The 27,269-nt window shown below is 37.3% G+C and overlaps 1 protein-coding gene across 1 annotated transcript in view; it reads right to left on the bottom strand.

The window, feature by feature from the left end:
• The window catches only part of LOC113226753 (metabotropic glutamate receptor 3-like), a 201,552-nt gene that overhangs the window by 1,872 nt on the left and 172,411 nt on the right, over positions 1-27,269 (bottom strand). The window contains exons 2-5 of the mRNA XM_026459482.1: positions 16,113-16,741; positions 15,299-15,441; positions 14,171-14,341; positions 9,120-9,264 (exon numbers count right to left, since the gene is read on the bottom strand). Of these exons, the coding sequence (XP_026315267.1) occupies positions 9,120-9,264; positions 14,171-14,341; positions 15,299-15,441; positions 16,113-16,671 (1,018 nt within the window). The 5' untranslated portion in view covers positions 16,672-16,741. The remainder of the gene's footprint in view (positions 1-9,119; positions 9,265-14,170; positions 14,342-15,298; positions 15,442-16,112; positions 16,742-27,269) is intronic.

Genomic DNA, 27,269 nt, shown 5'->3' with positions numbered 1-27,269 from the left:
GAAGTCCTTGGCACATTTTACAATCCTCTTAGCCTGGGTTCGTAGTTAATTTACAGCCTTCATGGGTCTTAGAGGCCTTTGTAACTGCATGGGTGCTTAATAACAGCTTTATAAGATAGTAAAAGGCAACCCTCCGTTTCTCTCAGTAAATGCGAACCTGTTCGACCAATTTCGCAATATTGAGTAGTAGACAATTGCAATGATTTACATCGAAGTGATCGATAATTGGAAATTAATAGTTTTGTAATGCTTTGTGACATAACAATTCGTTTTAAGTAAAATGTTGTAGGTCACTAGCAACACTTATTTGTACATATATATCGGTTTTAATTTTCAAGTTTTCTTTTTTCTGTTTCCGTATATAGACGTACTATTTACAATGTACCCACACCAAAAAATCAGTCTCGGTTTCCTTTAATAAGAGGGTCTTCCCGATATGATCTTCTCCAGTTGTCTTCACATATTTTCGGAGAGTTTGGCGAGGATTGCATGTGCTACAAGGACTAACTAAAACTCCCAAAAAAAACAAGACCGCTTTGAGTGCTGATGAAAATCAGCCATCCAAATGTAGCCGTTAAACGGTAATCATCGGTTATCGAGCATCCAACGGATTTCAATTTGTGTAACCATTTTAGCGAAAAATTGTCTCGTGTGACGCAGCTGGCTATCTTTCCCGACCATACCCCGTTCCCCGCGTACCCCGCAACCTTCATGCCTCTTTTTACCCATCACCACTATTTAGGGCTACCAGATTTAAAATTGAATTGGTTCACATTATCAAACTGAATAAATGCTATTAAACCATAACTCAGTTGTCAGTAACGGCATACGTCATATTCATTTGCAGTAGGTACAGATCGACCCACTTATTTCTGATATTATACTCGTATGTGTTGGGGCGCGAGCGGCAGCAGCTTTGTGAACTATAACAACCAATGGTTCAATTGACTTTTTGATGTACTTTTTAAAAAGCAGAAGCTTCAATGTGACGTTTTCAAGTGTAAATTTATTTTACCTATCGAATATAGAAATAATCTTTGACTTTGACTTTGATAAATTGAAAAAAAATTGAAAAAACCAAATACAAAGATTCGGCAATAAGTACACAGACAAATTCGTGAGGTCCGGTGGTTTGTCCCGTGGCTTAGTTGGTATAGTGTCTGGCATGGTATGTCAGTTCGAATCCGACCGGATCGAAGGAATTTTTTCTGAATGTTCGATCTATGTATTAATAAATATGACAAACTAGTGGAGTAATTTCACACAAAATAATTAAATATCAATTCAATATAAATTTATGTAATTTAATACTCCGATTTTTATCTAACCTATATATTCTGCAAGTTTTTTGGGAAAGCAAGCGTAAAAGAATACATAAACGGTGACAAATGATTAGCAGACGAAAGAGACATTTCGATATATTTACTGGCTTCGATTTGGCTCTACACCATATTGTACTTCATTTCATTCATGATCTATAATGAAAGGTACTTGATATTCAACTAAATCTGCCTATGTGGAAACCCTACCCACCACAATTTATCTACCCGTATTGGCAACAATATGCTAGAGCTGCGATAGAACACTTTTATTCCCCAATTTTCTTTTACGGTCGGATTAGATGGAAATTTTTTCTTGTTTGTTTTTCAGGCGTCGTTTGTTGTAACGATAATAATCTTTCCTAAATTTGCAGAAGTTCCTAAAGTGAAAATTGTAAGAATCTCTTGTGAACGATAACATTATTAGATTTCGTATCATACATATTTTTTCGTCGTACCTAATTGTCTATAATGTCGTACCCTGAAGCCCTTTAAATTAGTATAACTTATAAAGTACATAACTGCGGGACGTAGCAGCAGTTCTACTAGTAGACGTTTAGCAAATCGAATAAATCTAAAACTCGATTGTATAGTTACTCCCCTAGTGTAACGGTTTCTTCTGCTGTGCGATTTTGAATCGATCTGGATAAATTAGTTCTAGGTCCTCGTCAGCAGTAGCTGTGAGGTCCATTAATTCATCACAAGGGATTATAACTCTTTGCAGACTCCGGCGACGAATTGGAATTACTTGAACAGACTAATTCGGCAACAGGGTTTGGAGCTCAATGTCGTAAAAGTAGTGTAAAGGACCACAGTCCCAAAAAAAAAAACCATATGAAATGCTGAACTCAGCCTAATTGAGACGGGATAATATAGTGGAAGATATAACAAACATATAAAAAGAAACTCGTAAAAATAAGAAACGGTGGAGTGAAATGTTTATGAATAATAAATAGATGATAAATGTCGCATAAGTATATCAAGACACTTGCACATGAAGGTCAAACCCCGCGGGGTAAAAGGCGTGGTTATTTTTTCGTCCTAGTTATTAGTACTTACGAATGTCTGTGTTAAAAAAGAAAATATCTTAGGTTATAGGTTGGGGCGCAGTACCAGAAGCCCCAGATCTTTGCGGTAAGGGCTGAGTAGCACAGCAATGGTTGTGGATAGACGTGTCGCTTACCACCTGGCGTTAGGCAAACAAGGTTAAGTTCATATTACAATGAAACCAAGGACAGTTATAACCGCTCACGCGATTCATGCGTCTCTGGAAGCATACCACACCTAGAGGTGCCGGTGATGATTTTATACCGATTTATCGGATATCGAAGTTATAACAGGTAAAAGAACTAATAGTAATTGCTATTTCGGTAACTACTCTAGCAAACCATAAAGTTTTTAATGCCTGGGTCTGTCATTTAAAAAAATAAACAACTTCAAAAATACGTCATGACAATCGTGTGTGTTATTGTTTGGGCTGGTGATGTCGGTGTTTATTTACTGAAAACATACCGTAAATTGCGTTTTTTAAGTTTACCCTGAATATAAAGGTTTATAAACTATACTTTAAGAGTAATTTCATGGTAAACATTAGAACCACTCAAACGGAATATTATCATATTTACCCAAGTACACCAAAAATGTCATTAGTGCTTTTTAAGTGCAGGATTTGCGGTGCATTACTGCATTTTATTTGAGATGTTTTTGTTGTAGTGCGGATGGTATTTATTTAGCAATGCAGAATAATAATCTTTATTTTTAAAAACTTGTATTTCAACTGAATCCTTTTCTAATTTGCGAAACCAAATAGCCGCCATTTTGCGGTAGGAGGAGCGCATCGCGTGAGCGGTTAAGTATCTTCTTGACGAGCATTGCATATATCATTCCCGTTCACAATAATGTCACTGTCCATTACGTGAACTTGTAGGACAGATGGCACTACGGCAAAAAAGTATGTATGTATATTTCTGAATTTAATGCACTGGCACTGGAGGATAATTTCTTTTATATTTCTTTTATGCCACCAATGGACTTGTTAGTAGCGGACCGTTAAAGTTGTAAAAGAGTCGCCACGGGACAGGATCTTACTTTTCCTGAGCCTGTGACAATGGTGGTTCTCCCTACATTTGAATCAGGAACAAAATGTAGCTTTTCTGAGGTACATACATTAGGCAGGGCAGTGCCAGTGGCTGGACCTCTTTCGTGTCAGCGACTCCTGGTAATTAAAGGAATTTTAAAAACAGTTTTTCCGCAAATGATTTTTCACAGCTTGTTGGTCAGTTGGTAAGTAAACTATGCAAGATAACAATAAATTTTTCGATCCACTGAAACGTGCTACATTTTTTTATATATAGTAGGAGTGTTCATATGGCGATGGTGATGAGGGAACACGCACGTCTCAGAAGTTCTCCTAACTATACATCTATGCTTCAAAAACGTAAATTTAGAATCCCAGTGCCCCAAGAAGACCTGCCTTCGCAAATAGATTTATTTCTTTTCTTGGTCCTTTTGTTTACAATAGGGTTAGCGCCACAGTATCCTTAAAGGGGTGTTCAGTTTGGGAAGTGAAACAGAAAGTGCAGAAGTGGCTCAATACACTATACTACGAGGATATTGAGGAAATGCTGAGAGTTCATATCTGAATCACAAGCGCGCGCGTACGCACGTACGCACGCACGCACGCACGCACGCACGCACAATATCTTTTATTATTCGTACAAGTAATTATATACTTTACATTATTGTGTTTGTTTGTCAGTACATCTAAATAATATTATTTTGTATTCATGTAACTTGGGCAAATGAATAGGAATAAGATTATAGAATCCACGCTTTCTATGTTGTAACCTCACCTTTGAGTTGGTTACCTACGGGACAGGCTATGCCTAGTGTAGGAGCGAATGTAACACGCGCCGGAATAATTTGGATCAATGAAATAAGTTTTAAGAAATAATGTTTATGATCTTCTTAAACCACATTTTAATTACTGTTTATGCTCTTCTATCTTCGGAATGAAATTAAAAGTGTTAATCTCAGAATGTAATGTATAATGTTATTATTTAAATGTAATACTAATTTTATAATTTGTGTAAATGTTAGTTAAATTAAAATTTTTCATAATTATTTACTGTTATAAAGCATGTAGAAAATTGTAGTGAATTTTTGTATTAAGTACTTCTCAATTATTACCATGACTTATTGGACATTATATAACTAAACTATTGTAACATGTATGGCTACTTAAGAAAACAACAAATAATAATAATAATTATTATATATATTATATATACACAGAACACAAAAATCATAATCATCATCACTTCAACGTCGTCGACTGGTGGACATAGGCCCAAAGATCATCAAACGGCCGGTCTCATGCTGCTTCCGCCCAGCGGATTTCTGCAATTTTCACCGGGTCATCATAACAACGAAAGACTTAAAAATAGAGCGCCATCTAGGGGCAGTGTAGTAAGATCGTAGTTGTGTTAATAATTTTGATAAAAATAGTAAACAAGTCCATAATCAAAATAAAATTGCATAAATAGATAGAATATAGTATGACTAACCAGTGGGAGTGTTATCTTTAAAAAAGAACAATTAAATACATCAAACAATACAGTTGAAAGTGACAATCATATTTTGGCTTAAAAATTATATCTAAATGACAATAAAATCATATAAACATAAAGTTAAACTCGTGTCATAAATGTGACAACTAAAAGAATTTAAAGTGTAAAGATAACTGTGCATAATCGTAGCTAATAGTGTATATTCAGTTCAAGAATTCCATTGTTGCCAGTAAACATTGATTCGAGTGCAGTGGACTTCGAATATTTGTGCTATATAAAGTGACCTACCCACCCGTCATGCGTTAATTTAAATGCAAGTCTAAGGGTCGTATTCCAGAACTCTACTCAATACTCAAGTCAGGACTTGAGTATTGTAGTGAGCACTGAAAATTATACTCAAATCCTTGCCGTTAGGGTCGTATTTCCAGTGCTTGAAATCATACTCAAGTCTGCTCAAATCCTGACTTCAGCATTGAGTAGAGTTCTGGAATACGACCCTAAAAAGCTGACTAACAATTTCACCAAAGCCGATAAGACTACTTGTAGTTTTGTGGCAGTGACCGAATACTGCCGATCGGGCAGCTCACAGTTTGAACCGCAGCAAAGAAAACTTTTTTTTGTTTGATATTATATTATTAATATTTTCATTTTAATAACATTATTTATTCATTTTTTTTGACCACAAAATAGATTTTTTTGATAATAAAATTAGAAACGACACCATGGCACCTATAATAAGGCAAATACGGACCAAGCCAAGGTAACGAGTAAAGGAGACGAGAAAGAAGACAGTTTTAAATCGACCATACTATATGCAGATAGCGAGTATGTGACTTTAAGACAGAAGATAAAGTCAGCTTCCAATGACATTAATGACAATACGTTTGGCACAAACTGCAGCATGGAATCCTTCTGCAGCGTTCCGGACATATCAATGCGTAAACGAGATCTACATATAGACCAACTGAAAGAAGAAGTTAGAGCACAAATGAGAGGCGCTGCCTAGGAAATAGAAAAATTACTTTTTAAAACAACCATCTTAAAAAGATAATTAGAAATTTGGAAAGTAAAACCAGAAAATACAAGGACATGTACATACATTAATTCAATGACACCAACAAAAACGAATTTATTTTAGAAAATCATTATAGATAAGTCCTGTGACATCCGTGTACTTGAATAAGTATCTAATTGTCCAAAATGACACTGACATATCTGCTAAAAAAACCCTAAGCATAAAAATTCAACAGCAAAATGAACTTCTACTCCTATTACTAAAAATGAAGAACAAACTTCTAGAAAACAACAGGAAATCAAACAAAAAGAAGAGAATAAAAATAAGCAAAACAAACACAAGAACAAAAAAGTTAACGATAAAACAGTAAATAAACGTAAAAATATACATAATGAAAAACCTGACATGAAAAATAAAACTACAAATTCAATCCAAAACTATTATAACGTAGGAGAAAACAAGAAACTGTGTATTTTGAGTACCAATAGAATAAACAAAATACTACCGTTAATAGTAGGCAAAGCTGACACATTTGAGGACGTGTGTCATTATAATAACTCCAGGAGGACGTGTTCGGGAATTAGTAAATAATATAGAGGGAAAACTAGAGAACTTTTCGAATAATGACTATTGTGGTATACTGATAGGAGAAAATGACTTTAAAATAACTTGCGATTATCATAAACTTGTAGACCTCATTAATGAAAAACTTTGTAAACTAACTCACACTAATTTTATATTATCTTTACCAACATACAAAAATGGCAATTACACTACTTTGTTCAACAGAAGAGTAGAACTTTTTAACAATTTTTTATACATGGACGTGATAACACACGAATATAGTGCAGAGTTTTAATCTGAAAATAGCATTATATTAATCAACCCGTCCAAGTAGTGGTACGTGTCTTGATATTGTTATACATAATATTAATGGGTGTGAGGTAGAAGTAACTGAGTTTGCGTTATCCGATCACACATCACAGTTTGCTCGATGCCCAGTTGGAAAATTAGTAAAATTAAAGCAATGGTACACCTATAGATGAGACTATTCTCTTGAAAATACGATACAATTCAAAGAATGTCTGAGCAAACTCAGCTTTAGCGATTCAAGAACAGCCAGGAACTGCAATGAGGCTTTTAACGCTTTTTATGACACTTTCAAACTTTTTTATCAATTGTGTTTTCCTGTAGTAAGAGTAAAAAATTTTGTTAAAGAAAAACCAAGATGGCTTTCACGTGGAATACGATTGTGCTGTAAAAAAAAAGGGATATGTTATGTGAATACAGAACAACAAAGAGAAATGAGACTAAAACTGCATATAACCTTTTATCTACAAGACTAAAGAGGATAATCCAATTAACAAAAAGCGTCAAAATATCTATTATATTTCCAGAGCTACAAACAAGTGCAAAGCTACGTGGAAAATAATAAATAATAGTAATATCGAGTTCTTAGGTTTTCGCGATTGTTACACATAGGAAATGAAACTATTGTTTTTTCAAACAAACCGACGTTTCGGGCCCTTTGCAGGTCCCATGGCTTTTTCAGTTTTGCAAAAGGGTTTGAATTACGCAGTGGCTCCTCGTCGTGTTCCATATGAAGAAATTATTTGTAACGTTGAGGATTGTCTAGTTAAAAACAACATGAGAAAGGAAGATTTGGAGGCAATACGCCAAGACGTTTCGTCAATATTGCGTTCAAATAAACAGCCCAGACCGAATCTTACTCGAGATGAATATAACGCGCTGAAAACCTTCCGCGAAGATCCTGAATTAGTCATCCTCCGTGCAGATAAAGGTAACGCGACGGTGGTCGTGAATACGTCAGATTATAACAGCAAAATAACTGACTTACTGAATGATGAATGACTATCGGATGAAAGCACGTATAAAAAGGTGAAGAAAGACCCTACCACCAAGATATTAAAAACAACAACTAACTTAATATCTAAGCACTCCGATACGCTGAAACTTGATGTAAGTGAGTTTGTACCCCGCTGCGTAAAACCCCCTAAACTGTATGGGTTACCAAAAATACATAAGGCTGACACCCCACTCCGTCCCATAGTTAGCCAGTTGGTAGGTTGGTGTGTCAATGGCAACACATGGCAAAGGTACTGTCACCATTGAGAGGGAACACTTCTACACATGTGAAGGATTCATACCATTTCATCAGTGGAATCAAAGATCTACGGTTAAATGATGATGACACCATGGTCAGTTTTGATGTTCAGTCGCTGTTTACCAACCTACCAGTAAAAGACTGCATTGAAATTGTACGTAGAAAGCTGAGGGAACATAATATGTCCATTGAATATGCAGGATTATTAGAACACTGCCTAACATCAGGCTATCTATTGTGGAATAATGAATTCTACCTACAAATCGACGGTATAGCAATGCGCTCCCCGGTATCTCCCGTTGTTGCCGATATTTTCATGGAAGACTTCGAGGAGCAAGTTTTACCCATGGCCCCAGCTAGGCCGAAGATTTTCACACGGTACGTTAATGATACTTTCACAATATTACCTAAAGATAGCATACCTTCTTTCTTGGACCATCTTAATTCTTTTAGTATTAAGATCCAATTTACTATGGAACAAGAGAATTGTGGTGATTTAGCTTTCTTAGATGTTTTAATTAAAAGAAATCCTAATAACACCTTAGGCCATACTGTATTTCGAATGTGAGTTGAGAGATTTTGCCACAGGTATTTTCACATCCCTCTTTTTGAAGTCTATTGTGAAATATTATCTTGAGTCATCATAACACATTTAAATACTTATAAATTTGTTACAGTTGGTTTCCATAAAAAGCATCTATCCGCGTACATTAGCCCAAACCGAGGGAGGCGTCATGTTCATTGACGTAATTATTTATAAAAAGATGACAAATGAAATGTGGACCGTCGTCGCCATGTTGCAATAAAAATATTACTTCTACGGACAACACGAACATTGATGTGAAAAGTGAACTTTTGCTATTGCAGAGTCTAAAAGTAATTGGCACTAAGCACACTACGCTTAAGAAATTTGTTTTAATAATCTATGTGGAAAGGGACAGACGGATTCGAACAGGCAAGGGAAATAGTATATCTACAGGCTATTCTCTTGTGATCGGCAACAAAACCGATTTGTTTTTGAAACCGAGACAATATTATGTTTTAGTAATGGGAAAAAATGGACTAGTTCACTACCCAATAATAACACAAACCTCTAGCTCTAGGCTTGGTAAGCAACTTCTGCACGATCTCGTCGTACGCCCTCTCGTCGGCTACGCCCGAGTCTTTCACTAGTTTCTCCTTCACAGCAATGCAGATGTCACTTCGCGCTAGAAGAGCTTCCAATTCTTCGAATGCCTGCGAATAATAATAATAAATAATAATAACGCACACACTCGTAGCCCCGCACTAGGGTATCCCGATATTGCGGGTGCCATAGACGTACACGTAGATCACAAATTACAACCAAACTCACGAACAAACAAAATATGTAGGCCATATAAATATTTCTCCCGGCCCGGGAATCGAACCCGGGCACTGCGTGGCAGATCAGCTTTGTATCCTTTCGGCCACGGAGGCAGTTTATGGGCATTGAATGAAAAAAAAAAATATGCAAAGAAATTAATACACTTGGGCAGGTGAGAAAGACAGAATTTCTCGGCTCGAGGCAAAGGGTGTAAGTTACATTAATAAATGTCCTATAATAAAATTGATAGTAGATGTTATTGTATAAGTATAGAATAATATGGAGAAAAATGAATGGAATATGACGAAAATTGTATAGGGGAATGAAATACTTTTTACAAACCATAATTTCGGACTTTTTTACAGGTCCCGTTATTGCGGTGGGCAGCCGAAAAATTGTTTTTTATCAAATATGTAGCAATAGCGAAAACCTAAGACCTCGACTAGTGTTACTATTTGTATACGTTTTACGTTTAATTGTTTATGGGTGCGAGTTATTTGTTTGTGGAAATAATTGTTTCGGAGGTAGTTTGTGATTTTCAGTGTTTTCGATGGTTATTAAATTTTCTGGTTAAGTTAGAAATTGATAGCGTAGTCCAGGAACGGTTGCTTGTCATGAAAGAGATCGAGGGTTGGAATTATTGTGGTGGCAAGTTCTTAATTATGATTTAAAATTCTAAGTTACGTGCATTTCTGAATGTGAACTAACAATAACTCACATTGACTGTGAAGGAAATCATTGTGATGAAACTTGGAAGTCGACGAAGGCGGTGCCCTTGGCAAACGTGGACGACCCAATTAGCATTGGGCATGACTGTAGTCTTGTGTATACCAAGTGACGGGACAGACACCGCTCAGAGCTTTACATCGCAAACATCTACGGGGCACTGCCATTGCACCTGTCACTCTGAGATGTAAGTTGACAAGTCCCATGTGCCTGTAGTTTTACCAGCACTCTTACTTACCCTTCAAAATCGGAACACAGTCATGCTCATATTATTCGGCAGAAATATGTAAGGTGGCAGTATTTCCCTGGACAAACTCTTTCACTCTTCTACTGCTACTAACAACAAAAAGTATAAACTCGTTATCAGTACCTAGCTGCGGGACGTATAAAGAGTTGACAATGGTGATGATGATGAAGGTATTAGTAGGAGAGTTAATGTAATATTACGTCGCATACACCGTTGCACAACCGATTTTTTATTCTTATGTTCTCCGATCCGGTTTCTGTTTTGAGTATATCCGCTCTCCGCCACTGCTAGGTGCAGAAACCCTAAATATCCCAAGGAACTAATAAAAGACTATATGAAATTGTAACGCAATTAGCTCCGTGTGTTACGGCCTAAGTCCCAACTGGAACCAAAATTGTATTATTTTGATAAGATCTGTTAACTTATTGTGTTACAACCTGGTTCTGTTTTGTCTCTAAGGTGTTGTGCATGCTCTATAGATTTCGTAAAGATAATTTAATGTATGCAACTTAGCTTTTGCCTGCGAGTCGCCAAGGGCCGTGCCTGCAAACTTAACAACATTGGATCTATGTATTTTATGGATACATTATTGTTTAATAATTTATAATGTACCTATGTAACATCGTGCCAGCAAACTTGCAAACTGGAAACCGTTATTTAGATTATATTGTCTGCCCGTATGTTATTATTCTTTTAATTTGGAAAATATTGAATACGTACAATTGTGGAAAATTATTAACTAAAAACTTAAATCGTTAGACACCAAATCAAATAAAGTACAGATTTATGCGGAGTTTGTATGAGTCGTAATCCGTGCCGTGCGTTCGTTAGGCGATTAACACACTGCACCGCGCCCCGCGACGGAGCGCGGAGCTGCGTTTTTTAACGTTGTACTGAAGCGCCTCAGTTGGTTTGGAAAACACTCGCCGCCGAACGCACCGACGGCGCTTCTCCGCGCGCCGAGAGGCGAACGGCAGGAATGGCAAACTCCGCACTACCGCGCAGATTTTTAACCAATTTGTATCTAGTCCATTAATTGTCGTTCGGATTTTCCTTAACAAATAATCAAAGCATGCAGTTGACTTACGTGTGTAGTTGAAAAGATAATCCTAATACTTAAATCTTTGAAATAAAGTTGAAATGATCCATTAATCGACCCGGTTCGTAGAAAGGGATGTACCCAATATCTTCGGTGTCTTTTTATTTGAGTAAACAAAAACCAAATAGACAGTATAACTGCAGCGTCCAGAATGAGTTCTATATTGTTAACCACTCTTGTCAAAGAAGGATCTCAGCTACATGTACAATCACTACGGCGATCAACTATGAATGAGTAAGTGCTTTAAGTGGCGCCGCAGATTAAACCGAGCGTTGTCGCAGATCTGCGTCTCCGCTACCGCGCGCGTGATTCCGCGTCTCGCGCACCGTCGCGGGGCGACTTCTCATTAGAAATCTGCACGCAAAAGCGTTTTTGGCACGCTAGCGTGTACTGATGTTTGAAAGTTCAACTGTTTTTCTTTCATCTACCATTTTCCTCGCTATAATAAGGTGAAAACTTGCGTGTTTCGCTCAGCATCACAGTTGTTTTGCGTCTCGTGACTTGAAACCTTCGCTACGCTCAGGAATCTATTTTTTCAATCTTGCTTCCTTCGCTTGCTCAGGTTTCAATACAAGCACTCGAATCAAACAACAACTTTGCATAACGAATAACTATTTTTTTTAAACCAATGAAAGTTACGAACGGAATCCTAAATAATTTTAAAGTTTTGGAGTTTCATTTTACAAGTCGTTCTTTCTGTAAATTTTGAAACAACCTTTGAGTACCCCCCTCCTTTGGCAAGACGCTGACGCTCGAAAAACTCTAATGTCTCATTGTGCTGACGAGTTGCCCACGAAAGGAGTCGACCGCTAAGAATCGGTAAAATATTTAGAAGTTACTCTGTGCAAGGTAAGTACGCTATCTTTTAATTAAACTTTTGTATAGCAATTTCCCAACTTATCGTCTTGCTAATTTTTTGGAGCTTTTCACCTTAGCACCTTTTGCTAAAAACTCGTAAATGTCGGCTTTATTTTGAAATGATTAAAATTTATATTAAGAAAAGGCAACAGGAACTTACAATTATTTATTTATTTATTCATTAGTTGATTAATTAATTAATTAATAATTCATTCATTCAATATGATACAATTACATACATTCTCTCAGTATCGAAATAAACGTGACGTAATTACCCTCACCACATTCCAAGAAAGTTTTCTTAAGCTTCCTATTTAATTAAGTACTTACTGGATTACATCTGAGCACCCTCCGTTCACCAGTGCGTGCAATACTTAACCGAATTGGTAAAAGGAAGCTGTATTTTTTCTCACGTGCACAATGGCACAGTATATTAACATAGGTATTGTTAGGAGGACACACCCGCGAGGTCGCCCTTGAATGTGCAATAATTATTATCAAAAAGTGTAGCTACAGATTTTCGGAGAGAAAAATCATATTTTCAAATTGGCAATGATGGCCCAAAAGTTTGCACTGTGGATGATCAGGGTTCGATTCTCGGTAAGATCAACTTAGGAAATAAACTTTTCGAAATTGGATCTGGTCTGGGTGTTCTGGGGAACTGTCCAGTCTGAGACCATGCAGGTAATTGGTGGGTTGTTTAGCACGTTATTATTATTTCTACATCATATGAATACAATACTGATTTGTCATCACAATTTATTGTTGGAAATTTAAATGGAAGCTATTTGTGAGACACGTGTAATCGTTCAATTGCAAACACAGCTAATGCTTCACTGCCTTGAGATGAAGGCAACCATAGTTTTCTAACAATGTTCCCACTATTAATAACGTTGGCATGGGCTTAAATTAATTTGAAGTTCGTAGTTTATGACCTCAACATTCGCTTCCTTGTTTCACTGATGTTCACTTTCTGACATCACAATTCGTATCTTGGATCCATCCTCATATATTGTGTATAAATGTGAATATAACTTAGGGCGTCCTATAGTGTTACCATACGTAACATAATATTATTTTTGAGGTTAGGTTGTAGTATGGCGTATTCAAGTGCTTTAAATTCTATAAGGCAATTTATTGAAGTTTGCACATACGATTTGCAGTCTTATAGAGGTTCTTTCAAAAAACCATTGTTTTACCTAAGGTTGACTGATTAACCCCATTGTTTAGCCAGCAATGATTTGAAGGTGGATTTTGACTCTTGCAGCATCTAGCTCTAACTATAGGATTTATAATGAACACTTCTAAGACACTAAAAGCTTTTTTGTTAACTTTTAGGGCTCGGCAAAACTTGCTAGGTGGTATAAGTTATTTAATAACTCTGTTTAAGAACATCAACCGGTAGTAGACACCGTACACTTGCTTTTAGTGTTTTAGCTTCTTAAAGCCATGAGAGTGAGTTGTACAACCGTTCCGTCCAACTCCGTACAACCGCCTAAAGTAATATTTTTTTCTATGTTACTATTATTCCTCTTGAAGGTTTAATTATTTATACCTATAACCACAATAGAGCCGAACGTTATTATGGAAGCTCGTATACATAATTAATGAGAGTATGAGCGCTAAAAAAGGTTGCCCTTAGCGCCAAAATGTTTGTTGGGCGTGCCGCCCGCGCCGCGCGGAGCGCCCTTAATCCGTTTGGGCGTGGACAGGCAGGTAGCCGCGGCAGTCACAACGTTGCAACGGCAATATTGCAGCCAAATCATGGCAACAAATACGGCATATTGTCGTCTTGTTATCGCACCGCCCCGTCTAGGATCGAATCTCAGTGTAATAGTGTCTCAAAGAACTGGGTACTCGTACTAACCTTGATCCCATAGCTGGATTCTTCATAAATAATTGAGACGTAGCTCCAACCAAGTCGTTTGACGATTTCGACCATAGCGCGCACCTGGTGCAGGTCTGATGGAATCGTGCGCGTGAAATACTCAAACCGAGCTTTGTTCGACAGCTCTGGTGACGTCGAGAAGAATGATACCTGGTAGAAAATAACGCATATTACTATATATGCGACTCTTTTAAATACTACACATACATATCTATTCCAACTGTGTTCGGTCAAGGCGACCACTTTGACTCCTCGTTGAGTTGGCATGAATACTACAGCCGACGTAACATACCTTTTTTTTGACGGGGGGAAAGACGTAACATACCCTAGCGAATCCTTTGTTATTGTCAACACGGAGTAGATATTCTAAAAATGCAGTATCACAAGACCAGAACCTGCTGTCCTTCTCGCACCGAAAGACGGAACAGTACATCGTCTGCCATCACTCTTGGATTGATATTTTCTTTACATTTTAAACGGTGGCAATTTACACAAGAACTTTTATTTAATGTAATAAATAGTTTTCTATTTAAATAAATGACTTAACATCAAAAACCGAAAAAGAGATAATTATAAAAACCGCAATTAGCAGCCGCTAATCATCGAAGCTGCCTTACAAATAAGTAGTAGTGTTTAATGAAGTGGAATTTGTTTAACTGTGAAATAAACAGAATTATAATGTTTGAACTGTTGTGTTCAGCAACATCGTCACATCATCTAGCGCCGACTGATTTCCATCACTGCAACGAAATGGTCAGCATAAAACTATGATCAGCACGTACGTGATTGTTGCAAATCGATGAAATTACAAATACCCCCCGGGATATTCTGAACTGAAGAAATAATGAAATGTTTGGAATTTTAATCGTACTCGTGTCTCACTCTCACATCGTTTAAAGCGATGTAAATGTGCACAAAGTACTGTTTTCGACCCGATTACATTTTACTGCATCTGTATTATGAAAATTCAGACTTTGTCTCATTCACTATTATCATATCTGTACGTATATCTACCAATCTTCCCCAAAATACATCCATGTTTTCGTGTATTTCAAAAAGACGTGTACCTACTTAAGTAGCTAACTTGTATATTTAGGTAAATCTTACTTGCGGGATCTTGAAAAGGCGTAGCAGGTTAGCGACTTGCACGGAGGTGACGGAGGACGCTGCGCCCACCACGCCCGATATCACTTTGCGCACCGCCGTCGCATTGCACGCATACTCTGCGTCGTCTATGTTGCTTATTGAACCTGAAAAAAAAAAATATGCGTGATCTTTGGATACAAAATCTCTGAAGGTCTGTCAGAGTGAAGTTTGCAGCTATCAACGTGGTGTTGCCAAATTACTAGGTTTTTTCAACTATACATAAGGAAATAGTAGCAGTAGAGCTCCTTATGAAAGAAATCGTCCAGAGAAGTATTGCCTGTTTTATGTGTGCTGTGTTGTATTGCTATTTCTTTCGCCAAGCAGTATATATATCGCTGCGTATAGGTATTGCTGCGTTTCGGGTTTGAAGGCTAAGGGTGTTGGTGAAATTACACACACATGGGACTTGTCAATTTATGTGTCAAGGTAACGGACGCAAGGGCAGTGCCTATAAGATCTTTGCGATTTAGAGCTCTAAATGACACTGCATCTGTCATGGACAGGCGTATCGCTTACCACCACCATTTTTTACGCACAACTTGTTCGTCCCGAAATAAAAATAAAATGAGTATTTGGCATTTTTCAACAATTTAATATAGTATCGAGTAAATTAAATCAAAGTCATGTTCGTAAAAATTTTGTGTCATGAGATTTCGGATATTAAAAAGTAACCCGTGGCAAGATTGACTTGCGCTACATATTCGTAAAGAGCGCTATATAGCTCTTACGTTGCCCAAGGTCTGAGGTTAATAATTGTATTAGGAATCCACGTTACCTTTGATAAAATCCACAGCCATTTCCAATCCGTACGTGTCTTTATCACAGTCATCCAAAATATGCGTACCCAGCGTCACTCCAGGGATTAACATTAACTGATTGTTTATGTAATCAAGTGTATACAACATCGTCTCCAATGCCTGAACTCCTCCTTGAGGCATTACTGGGCCACATGTCATATTGTCCGATCTCTCGTGAACCATCATCAGACCTCCAAGTACAAGATCTCCTTCAATAACTGCTTCTCTCTTTATTGGCCAGTGCAGATGTTTCTTATCCTTTATTTCTCCTACTTGGTCATTAGACATATTCATCCAGTCATTCTTTCTTTCATTTTCTAAAGGAGCAATGTCATAAACTAGATTATCTTTGAATTTGAAAGGTCCGAGATACGCGAAGCTATCGGTGAAGGAGTCTTGTTGCTTGTGTCTGTGCCTGTGGTGGTGGTGGATCGAGGGGTTCTCATAAAAGTCTACTTCGGGGAAATCTCCTGGGTGCTTCATTTCGGAGCGGTGGAGTAGCAGAAACAAGGTCGCCAACAAGGCGCCGGGACGCATGTCGGTGTTTGTCTCATGCCATCGCCAAGTGTTTGGTCCATGCTGTTGAAAGAGGCGCGCTCATTTTTGTCTGAAACAACAGAAAAATATATTATTGTCTGCACTATTATCTAACTCATTTTACGGATAGTGATGAGTAAAAAAGATTTATTTTATTAAGAAAATGAATGAACATTTGTGCCTCTTTGAAAGTTATTTGATCAGTACTGAATTATATATAAGGTTACAAAATGCTTTTACGGTTATTCAAAGAGTTCGCTTACGTGTTGTCGTAACGAATGTTCGATAACAAAACAGCTAAAAATATACAAAAGTAATCATCTCAAAATTGGCCGTCTTAAAGGGAGATCATGTATAAAATACCATTAATAAACCCTTCCTCAATTCCCAACACTTCATTATAAACTCTGAGAGAATGAAAACTGCGATTAATTGGATTTGAATTTAAATTACAAATTTTATCAAATTTTATTTAAGGCTTACTTTGGCAAACTGTATTGGCAGCAAAGTTTTAAATTATTTTATTTTACGTTTCCATGATTCTGTTGAACGAAACTAGAGACTGACTAAATACAATTACGACTCAACGTTGTTGATGGGATTTTGTCAATTTTGGTGACTAATTATTTTTGAAACCATTGTTATTTATTCTTCTTCTAACTGAGCCTAGGACAAGATAATTACTTTTGACACCAAACCCCGTGTTACCAGTACAATACAGTCCTGGAAATATTATTGAGCTGTTCCTACTAGAGACATACTGAGGAATAAATACTGAAGTTACAAATGAAACTCAATTATTCTTGTACGGGGTAGAAATATAAACGAAAATGAAATAAATAAAGGCACATCGGTCAGCCGTGATCATGGGACCTGTAATCTTTGGTTCGTTTGAATAAACAATTATATGTGATTTAGACCCGATAAATAAAAATAGTTCAATTTCCTGTGTACAACAATTGCGAAAATCTAAGAACAACTCGATGGGGGCACAAATAATAACAATAGGGCCTCGTTTCCTAGCCGTAACGACTGCGGGACATAAAGAGTTCAGAGCCATGATTTTTCACAAGTCACGAATCAAATTTGGAAAGCACTGAGAAAGCATCGACACAAATAATGATTAATGGCATCTCGGCTCCGAACCGTAATCATTTCGAAATCATAGAATAGCTAACAGTTGAAATAACGTTATTTCTATGTAATGTCATGTAATGTAAACTTTGAACAATTACATATCGCAACAGTTATGGTTTGAAGCCGAAGTGCCAGAGTATTTTTTATTTGCATGAATGCACTCTACACTTATAAAATCCCAAAGACCGTTTTAGTGAATTTGATGTGTTTATCATTTAATTTGTTATTAATTTTTCATCTAGCCATATTGTTTCGAAGTAGCATTCACACTCGTTATGAAATGCTACTATACGTAAATTACTTGTTCAATATTTAATTACACAATCACTGACGCTGAACGTCGACAACGTTCCGTCTCTAGCAAATCCATTGGCTTGTAATCATTATTCATGCAATTGAACACTAAGATCCTTCGATCCGGCTTTATTCTAAACAACGTCTGCCAGCAAACCTTTCCAGACGCCATGCCAACTAAGCCACGGAACGAAGTTCTTTTTGCAGATCTTTGTTTTTGGATTTTAACGACTTTTTTGCCATATGGCCTATTCCCATTCGACGTCGGACTGTGCACACGCATATACCCCACCACTTTGTCATCTCTTGTAAGTCAGTAGTTCCCAAAGTATTAGCAACAATGTTTAAGTGTAAACGATGTGACGCTGAATTTAGAGACGGAGTCCAATGTTCGGTGTGTCTCTGTCATCTCGACTTTCCTTGCGCTGGGATTACGGAAGTGGGCTATCGTAAGCTTGGTGATCGAAAAGCCACCTGGAGATGCACTACTTGCAAAAATTCAGCGAGTCCCCACCTATCTTCAAGCAAAGCCACGTCACTTAAATCCACTGTGGACCTCGGCGATGTGATGACGGAACTAAAGCGGCTAACAGCTTTAACAGCATCACTTCCGCAGCTGGTGGCTAGTGTTACGAGCATTCATACGGAATTAGCTGAACTGAAAAATGTGAAACCGGAGCTTGCGGATGTGAAGGAATCTATAAATTTCATGCATAACTCTGTGGACACCTTATCCAGCAAAATAAGCGATATCAAAAAAGAAATCCAGATACTGCCTAAAACAAGAGATGAGATTAAGATGCTGCAGCAGCGAATGGACAAGCTGGAAAGCTTGGTTCGAGATGGAGAACGAAGATCTCGTATGAACAATATTGAGATAAAATGAGAGCCCGGAACGCAATCAGAAAACCTGTTCCAGATATTCGCCAAACTTGGCGATCACATTAAGTGTACTATACCTAAAGAAAATATAAACTACATAGCTCGGATTCCCCTGAGAAATGACAAAGTCAATAAAACTATAATCGTGTCGGTGCATAACAGGTATCAGAAGGAGGACTTCGTGGCTGCAGCTAAGAAATTTACTATTATTCCAACGGACCTGGAACTTCCCGGGGTAAACAGGATTTTTATTAACGATTATCTGACTCTGGAGGACAAGCTCTTACTAAATAAAGCGAAGACATTGGCTAAGGAGAAGGATTTTGCATTTACCTGGGTAAAGCGGTGCAAAATTTATGCAAGGAAAAGCCCCACGTCTCACGTTATAGCTATAAAGTCGGAAGCGGATCTAAAAAAGTTAGTATAATTGTGACTATAACATTGTTACTACTTATAATAAGATTATTTTTAAATTGTTTTATTGATGTCGTTTTTGTTGAATTATTTTTGCTTAGTAAATGTCAGAGTGATATCGTGCTCGCTTCAAAGCTATTTTTGTCACTCACTACTTCGTCTCAACTTTCAAAATTTATACATACTTGTGTTGAATACATTAACAACACATATTATAATTTGAGAGCCACTGGCAGTCCACGAACTCGCTTATCACGTGCACACGCTCACCTTTGTTTCGCTGTCGTGCGGTCTCGCTGCGATCCCCACCGCCGCTTACTGCTATTGTTTACCCTACATGTGTCAATTGTTTGCTAAGACGCCCGCTAATATGTTTCTTATACAAGATAATAGCGATCGCATTATTTATTTTATTTTTACGCGCATTGATGCTTACTTATTTAATTTTTGCAACGAGTTCACGCTTTCATTTTATTTTAACTACATATATTTATTTATTTTACCTTTATACATTATATCATTCAGTATTTAACACATCTTTTTTCAAAAATGATTAACATTTATTACCAGAACGTACGTGGCTTGCGTACTAAAACTTCTAATTTCTATAGAAATATTTGCTTGAACTCTTTTGATATTATATGTTTAACGGAAACTTGGTTATTAGAAGGTATAAAAGATAGTGAATTATTTGACAGTAGGTACATGGTTTGCTCAACAATCCTTGGGTGGTGGACTTTTGATCGCTATACGTAAAGAGCTCACTGCGGCCGTTCGCAGCGATTGGTGCTCTAACGCTGAAGACTTGTGGGTAACTCTTACGTTGTAACACCAGAAGCCGAAGGTAGCTTTCAAACTCAACTTATGTACTGTATATATTTGCAATCAAAACAAAGGTACCTCATCAACTAACCAACTGGCATTATTTTCTGAGCACCTTTCTGACATTGTTTTGAATAATCCTTGCGATAAGTTTGTAATTATTGGAGATTTTAATATGCCCAACTTGATATGGGTGGCAGACGAGATGGCCCACGGGTCTATTGTTCCAGGGGGTATTAGGGGTTCTGTTCAGACGGATTTGTTTGATTCTTTTAATTTATGTAATTTATCACAATATAATTTTATAGACAATAACAAAAGTAAAATGTTAGATTTAGTATTTTGTAATATTGAAATCTCGGTAATTCGTTGTTCCAATCCCTTAGTACCAGAGGATCCGTATCATCCTGCTTTATGTATTTCTGCAAACTTTGTACAACTCCATCCTCTTGCCCTATATAAAATATTGTTACCAGTCTGGGGATTATGATTCTATTAATTGTAAACTCCATGCGATTGACTGGAATTTTGAATTGCATCGCGGATCATTGAATGATGCCGTCTCTTTTTTCTATGGCGTGCTGAATGTGCGACCTTCGAACTGAATTTGTGCCTTCAAAATTAGTTACTTCGTCATCAAAATACCCTCCATGGTTTGGTAGGCCTCTTATAAAAGTTTTAAAAGAAAAACATTAATATCACTCAAAGTATAAAAAATATAGTAACCGGCATGACTTTCAATCCTTTGTCACTTTTAAGAGATCGAGCAAGGATTTTAGAAAAAGCAATGTTTGATAAGTATATGTCGGATGTTGAGGAAAATATCACTTCTAACCCCAAAGCGTTCTGGTCCTATGTGAAATTAAAGAATCATAATAACACATATCCTGCTGCACTTCAATACGCGCAGCGCACGTCTAGTAATGGGGAAGTCATTATGTAATATGATCAGTGATTACATTCATTCAACTTTCTCACATAGCCCTCAGACTGACAGCGCACCTAACGACATTGTTAACTCCGCATGTGAAACAGGCGATATCGAAGTTAACGCGTCTGTGGTATGCAAGCTATTAAAGTCTCTTGACCTGAACAAGTCAGCCGGCCCAGATAATATCCCTGCAATACTTATCTCTAGATGCTCTAGTTCTCTTTCCACTCCTCTTTGTATATTATTTAGTCGCTCACTGATTGAAGGCATTGTATCCAAAATCTGGAAGTCTGCATATATAACGCCCATACATAAGAAAGGTCTAAAGGACATAGTAGAGAATTACAGGCCTATATCAAAATTGTGTTTGTTTGCAAAAATTTTCGAAAAAATCGTTTATGGCCAGGTTTACGCGTCCATTAAGCAGGCACTATGTCTAGTACAGCATGGATTCCTGAGTGGCAGATCAACTACGTCTAACCTTCTTTTGTGTAGTGACTGCCTTGCTAAACACATGTCCGAGCCGTCACAAGTAGATGTAATTTACACAGATTACAGTAAGTGTTTTGATCGTATTGACCACACTGTACTTCTGCGTAAACTTCAAAATATTGGTATAAAGGGTAACTTGTATAGATGGTTCTCTTCTTATGTAAAAGAGAGATGCCAGACTGTTGTATTGAATGGATATACCTCTTCATCTATGCCAATACCTTCCGGCATTCCTCAAGGCTCATTGCTGGGTCCATTGCTCTTCAATATTTTCATCAACGATATGTCATTATGTTTTATTTATGCTAAAATAATTTTGTGTGCTGATGACATGAAAGTAATGTTTCCGATTAAATCATTTCGTGACGCACAGAGAACCCAAGAAGACCTCTCCAGATTTGAAACGTACTATAACATGAACAAACTCGACATAAACGCATCTAAATGCAATGTCTGTACTTTCTAGCGTAAATCTGACCCAATAATATAATCATATAAACTTTTAGGCATTGATATCACTAGAGTAACTACGATACGAAACCTTGGTATAACTTTTGATAGTAAATTAATTTTTGACGTTCATGTTAATGAAATTGTTAATAATGTATCTAGAGCGCTCGGTTTTATAATGCATATATCACAGGATTTCAGCTCAATAAAAACCTTTAAAATACTTTACTGTGCCTTTGTGCGTAGTCACTTAGAATACGCCTCTCAAATATGGAATCCGAGAATACAGAAACGTTTTTTACGATATTTGCAATTTAGATCCAAGATCTATATTTCTGATTATTATAAGCGGCGTCAAAAGTTTCATATACTCCCGTTACACGAAAGAAGGCGGATAGCTGATGTTCTGTATTTACTTAAAGTAGCAAGTGGTTCGGTCGACTGTCCTGAGCTTCTCAGTAACATTGGTTTACGTGTTCCAGTGGCTTCTTTTCGACATCCCAGCATACTTCATGTTCCTTTGACGAAAGTAAATTACAGACGAAATTCATACTTCATTAGGGCGAGTGAATACTATAAGAAAATAGCAAAACAGCACGATATTCACTTATTTTGTACCACACCTGACCAACTTAAACGACTTCTTAGTAATAAGTTTTTTAAGTCTTCTTGTTAGAGTGTAATTCTTTTCTTTTTCTTTGGACGAATTTCTCTTTTTAATCATATTGTTTTCTGAATTCTTTCCTCATTAATTGTGCACAGACCAAACATAAAGCTTATTTATTATCTGTGGAAGCTTGTAATTGACCGTCTGTATTTATTTTTTTGTATGTACTTGTACCTAGCTGTTAGTTTCCCTACAAATGTAAAATAAAATAAAATAAAATAAAATGGCCTATGGCCTCAAGTACAGATCTTCCAAGGGCATTATACAATGCAACAAGAGCACTGATACTTGTAAACCCGTGAACACTAAAAACATTCAACTCCAAATTTTTGTAAGTTTTTTTAAATAGTTACAACATGCTCCCGAAACGTTAATTCTGCTATAAGTAATACTTCTAGATCCTTTACCTCCGTCATGCTTCTCATAAGCACGATATCGACTTTTAACATCTGTACATGTTTAACGCTGTATGAATAGGGTTAAACATATGGGGTTAAACAAGTAGAGATGTTAAATGGAAGCTGATTGTCTTTACTCCGTGCCACCACTTTGTCTGTATCACTTCGAATCGTATATAATAATTTGTGTCTAGTAAATTCGGTGTCCAATTTTTTAAAATCTTGACTGAGGTAATAAATCTGATGTTGCTGGGCTACTATACTGGTGATAGTTTACATTCTCTGAGGTATCCATTTACACAATAGCCCTGAAGAGTTCGTCAGATCATTTGCAGTACGTCGTACGACACCTTGCGTCAAATCTATGCGTGGGGCAAATTGCTTACCACTTCATTCCCAGATTTAAGCCCGTACAATTTTGGTTTTTGCCACTAAGAGCGAGTGCAAAGTAGCAATTGACGCACTGCGTACATTTCTACAGGGCTATGCCGTTAATTCAGTTCATTCATCCTTATTCAAAACTTAAACTCAAATTTGAACAAGACCAGGGTACCATAACAGGCCGCACATGTCTCTCATCAACACATTAAACCTTAGCCTTATTTTAGCACCAAACGAACTGTTATTTGCTGATAAGGGACAGCCTAGAACTACCTTTTCATCCAGCCTCAGCTTTGGTCTTTGCATCGAGACCTTGGCTAATACTCGCGTCTTTTTTAAGGTCAAGTGTATAATAGTTTCTCAAGTGCGACCGTGTATGGAGTATTGCCACATTTGGAATGGCTCCATCCCATACCAGTAGTTGATCGCTTTGAACTCGGTGGAGCGACAAGTAAACAGATCTATTAGCAAAGACTCCCTTGTGGAGTCGAGACTCCAAAATCATGACCGCCACAGAAAAATGAATAGTAATATAATAAAATTCTATAATGTAATGTAGTTAGCCTTGTACTGTTAATTAAATAAAAATAAATTATATTATAATATTATTAAATTAAATAATACCTAAACACTATGTTGCAAAAAGAAATTATCTACATTACAAACGATTGGATTGATAGGCCATCGCTTAAAGAACAGATTCTTATCCAGCAGTGTAACGTGTAATAAATGATATTATACATAAATAGTAAGTGTACCGGACAAGATGATTTAAAAAAGAATTGCTCTAATTATAAAATGACCGAATTATATTGAAAAATTAAAATAACATAATGCACACACTCGTAGACCCGCACTAGGCAAACCCTGTGTCGTGGATGCCAAGGACACATTCCTAGGACACATTCAAACACAAACAGCCACAAATTACACCCAAACTCACGAGAGAAATAAAAGTAGGCCATACAAATTCTCTCGGCCCGGGAATCGAGCCCGGGACCTCTGCGTGGCAGAGCAGCGTGGTAACCGTTCGGCCACAGAGGCAGTTTGAAATAAAATACTAAGATATTTCCGAAGTCAAAAAACAACAAATTAAATTGACCGAAGTTTGTTTTATGAGTTTGCTTGCACTTGATGAACCTTTGAAATTGGCAAATTTCAAATTCGGATATCCATTTTCATCTGTTATGATGGTGCCTGTCTCCGAGCGTTAATCATTTACGTGTTTTCAATACTAATAGTCTTTACTAGGAGTAGTCAGAGGTTGTCTGTATCAACTTTTCATAAGGAGGTGGTTTCTTATGAATACTTGTTATGGCGGAGTCCGGACTTAGCGTTATGTGTAAATTCAAACCTAATTCATTTAAAATGTACGAGTCTTAATATACGTCGTGGAAAAACTTGCTTGTTGTTAAATCTTTACAATGTTCCTTAAAATTATGTAGTCTTTAGAGGAGACTCGTATCCAGCAGCGGGGTTACACACACACGCACACGCGGACTATTAGAATCCAGCCATCTTACGCCTCCATTCGGAAAACCAGACATTCTCCAAATTATCGCACAAACAAGCAAAGCCATAATGATTGTACCATAATCGAAAGTTATGGTCGAAGAATCCCTTGAAAACCAGCTTAAAGCGCCTTCGCGCTTAATACCTTCATCGCGTTACGAATTTCCGTCTTAAATAAAAAGCCCGGGCAGCCGTAAACATTTTATGGTCATTACTCGTAGCGGCGCTTTTTGTCCAGATTTAGAACCTGCGAGTTCTTCGTAAGTAGGGATATTTGTTGGAAATTATTGTTATTGATCTTTTCCCTTGAAATTCAAAACAAGTTCGGGCAAGTTCAGCTTTTACCGTAATTTCCATGTTATATTTCATGTACTGTACATAGAGACGTCAACAACGGTTTTATAAAACACATTGTTAACCTAAATGCGTTACACTGATCGGGACGATTATGCACACTATGCGAATAATTCTTATAATAACACCGAAAATGCGAGAAGTAAACCTTTGCTTCCTCGCTGAGAGACAGGTGACGGGTACATAATTATAAAGGAATAGGTACAGCAGAAATGACTGCAGAATTTTCTTTAGAGTTAGAAATTTAGACACAAAATTTTCTTCTCTTATAAATAGAAGTGCACTCGTGAAATATTGTTATGCAGAAAACTATTTAATCAAATTAAAAACATACCTTCAAACAATTGGTGTAAGGTCAAGACATAGTTTATGAGCTGTTTGTTGGTCTCTTAACTTAGCAAACTCATCTAGCTGAGCCTGATAGCACTGTTACTTGCGGCTTGTTAAGAGTTACCCTACAGCTTAGAATTTTTACTCACATTCGACTTACTTACTTATACGAGTATCTGAAGAACGGGCGTGGACGCAATGTACGCACATACATATACATAATATATTAACCATTTGGAGACATTCAATTGTTGTGAATCGTAAACTTTTTACTTTCTGACTCTCATGAATGAGTGAATTCACTGCGTTTTTTTGTTTTAAAGTAGCGTTATTTGATGGCTCTTGGCTGTTTCTCGTAGTCAGTGCAACCGTCCTCCGGATCTTCAGTTCTAAACAACAATTCTTCAACAACAATTCTCGAACAATTGATTGCCAAATCACTTGTCAGCACCGCAATCTCGAGTGAGTGTGTGTATGGTCACAGCGAATAACGACTAATTTTTGTACTCAAATAATAAACAACTTAAATACTATGAAATAAAAGTCCTTTCAATTCAATTCAAATGTTTATTGCGCATCACATTATAAATTTAAGATGTTACCGGTTGGTATACACGTGACGCCCTGCATTATATTAAATTACATAAAATTATTCTTAGTTAGTGATAGAAAACGTATATTGTACAATATATTCATTTTAAATAATTATTAATGAGAGATGTTGGAGCATTTTTTTTATTGTTATTTGTCAACATTTGATTGGCATAGCCCTAATCGGAGACTGCCTGAAGTATCAAATCTAAACGGTTAACCATGGACTCTAGACAAGACTGGATTTCCTCTCCACTGACCCTTGCATTGGTCAGGTACCTATCTACAACTGTGCTGTCATCAGCATACGCAAAGCTACCTGAAATTAACATATCATCTATCGCCATATTATTATGTTCGGAAGAGTAGTCTTCTAAGACCACTCGACTCGAACGTTCGCTCAATAAATCCGAGATCCAATTGCAAAGGTCAGTGTGAAGCCTATAAGAGGGAAGCTTACTGAAAAGGCTTGCGTGCCAGACCCCGTCAAAGGCTTTAAAAATGTCCAAAGACACTGCTAGTGCTCGCCTTGCTTTTCTATAGTCTCGTTCCGTATGTGACAAGCATACACAAGAAGATCCCCAGTAGATCGCCCTCGTCGGAATCCGTATTGGCGATCACTGAGGAGGTCGTCGTCTTCAAGGTACAATAGGATACGGTTATTGAGTACACGTTCCATAGTCTTGCAGAGTATGGAAATGACTGAAACAGGTCTATAGTTAACAGGGACAGCTCTACTTCCCTTTATTGGCACAGGTTGCACGTTTGCAAGCTTCCACGACCTGGGAACTACACCAGTCTCAACGAGAACACGAGACAACTCAGGCGCACAGTTACGCAGGACTATTGCTGGAATTCCATCTGGCCCGCTAGCTTTATTCACGTCTAGATTTCACAGAGATCTTTTTGGCGTATGCGAACTGGCGCCATAGTACAGCCAGCC

Source organism: Hyposmocoma kahamanoa, unplaced genomic scaffold (genome assembly GCF_003589595.1).
Source record: "Hyposmocoma kahamanoa isolate Upper Pololo Valley unplaced genomic scaffold, ASM358959v1 200, whole genome shotgun sequence".
NCBI classification, from domain to species: domain Eukaryota; kingdom Metazoa; phylum Arthropoda; class Insecta; order Lepidoptera; family Cosmopterigidae; genus Hyposmocoma; species Hyposmocoma kahamanoa.
Note: the sequence above shows the minus strand (reverse complement) of the source record. Positions and strands in the feature narration are given on the sequence as shown.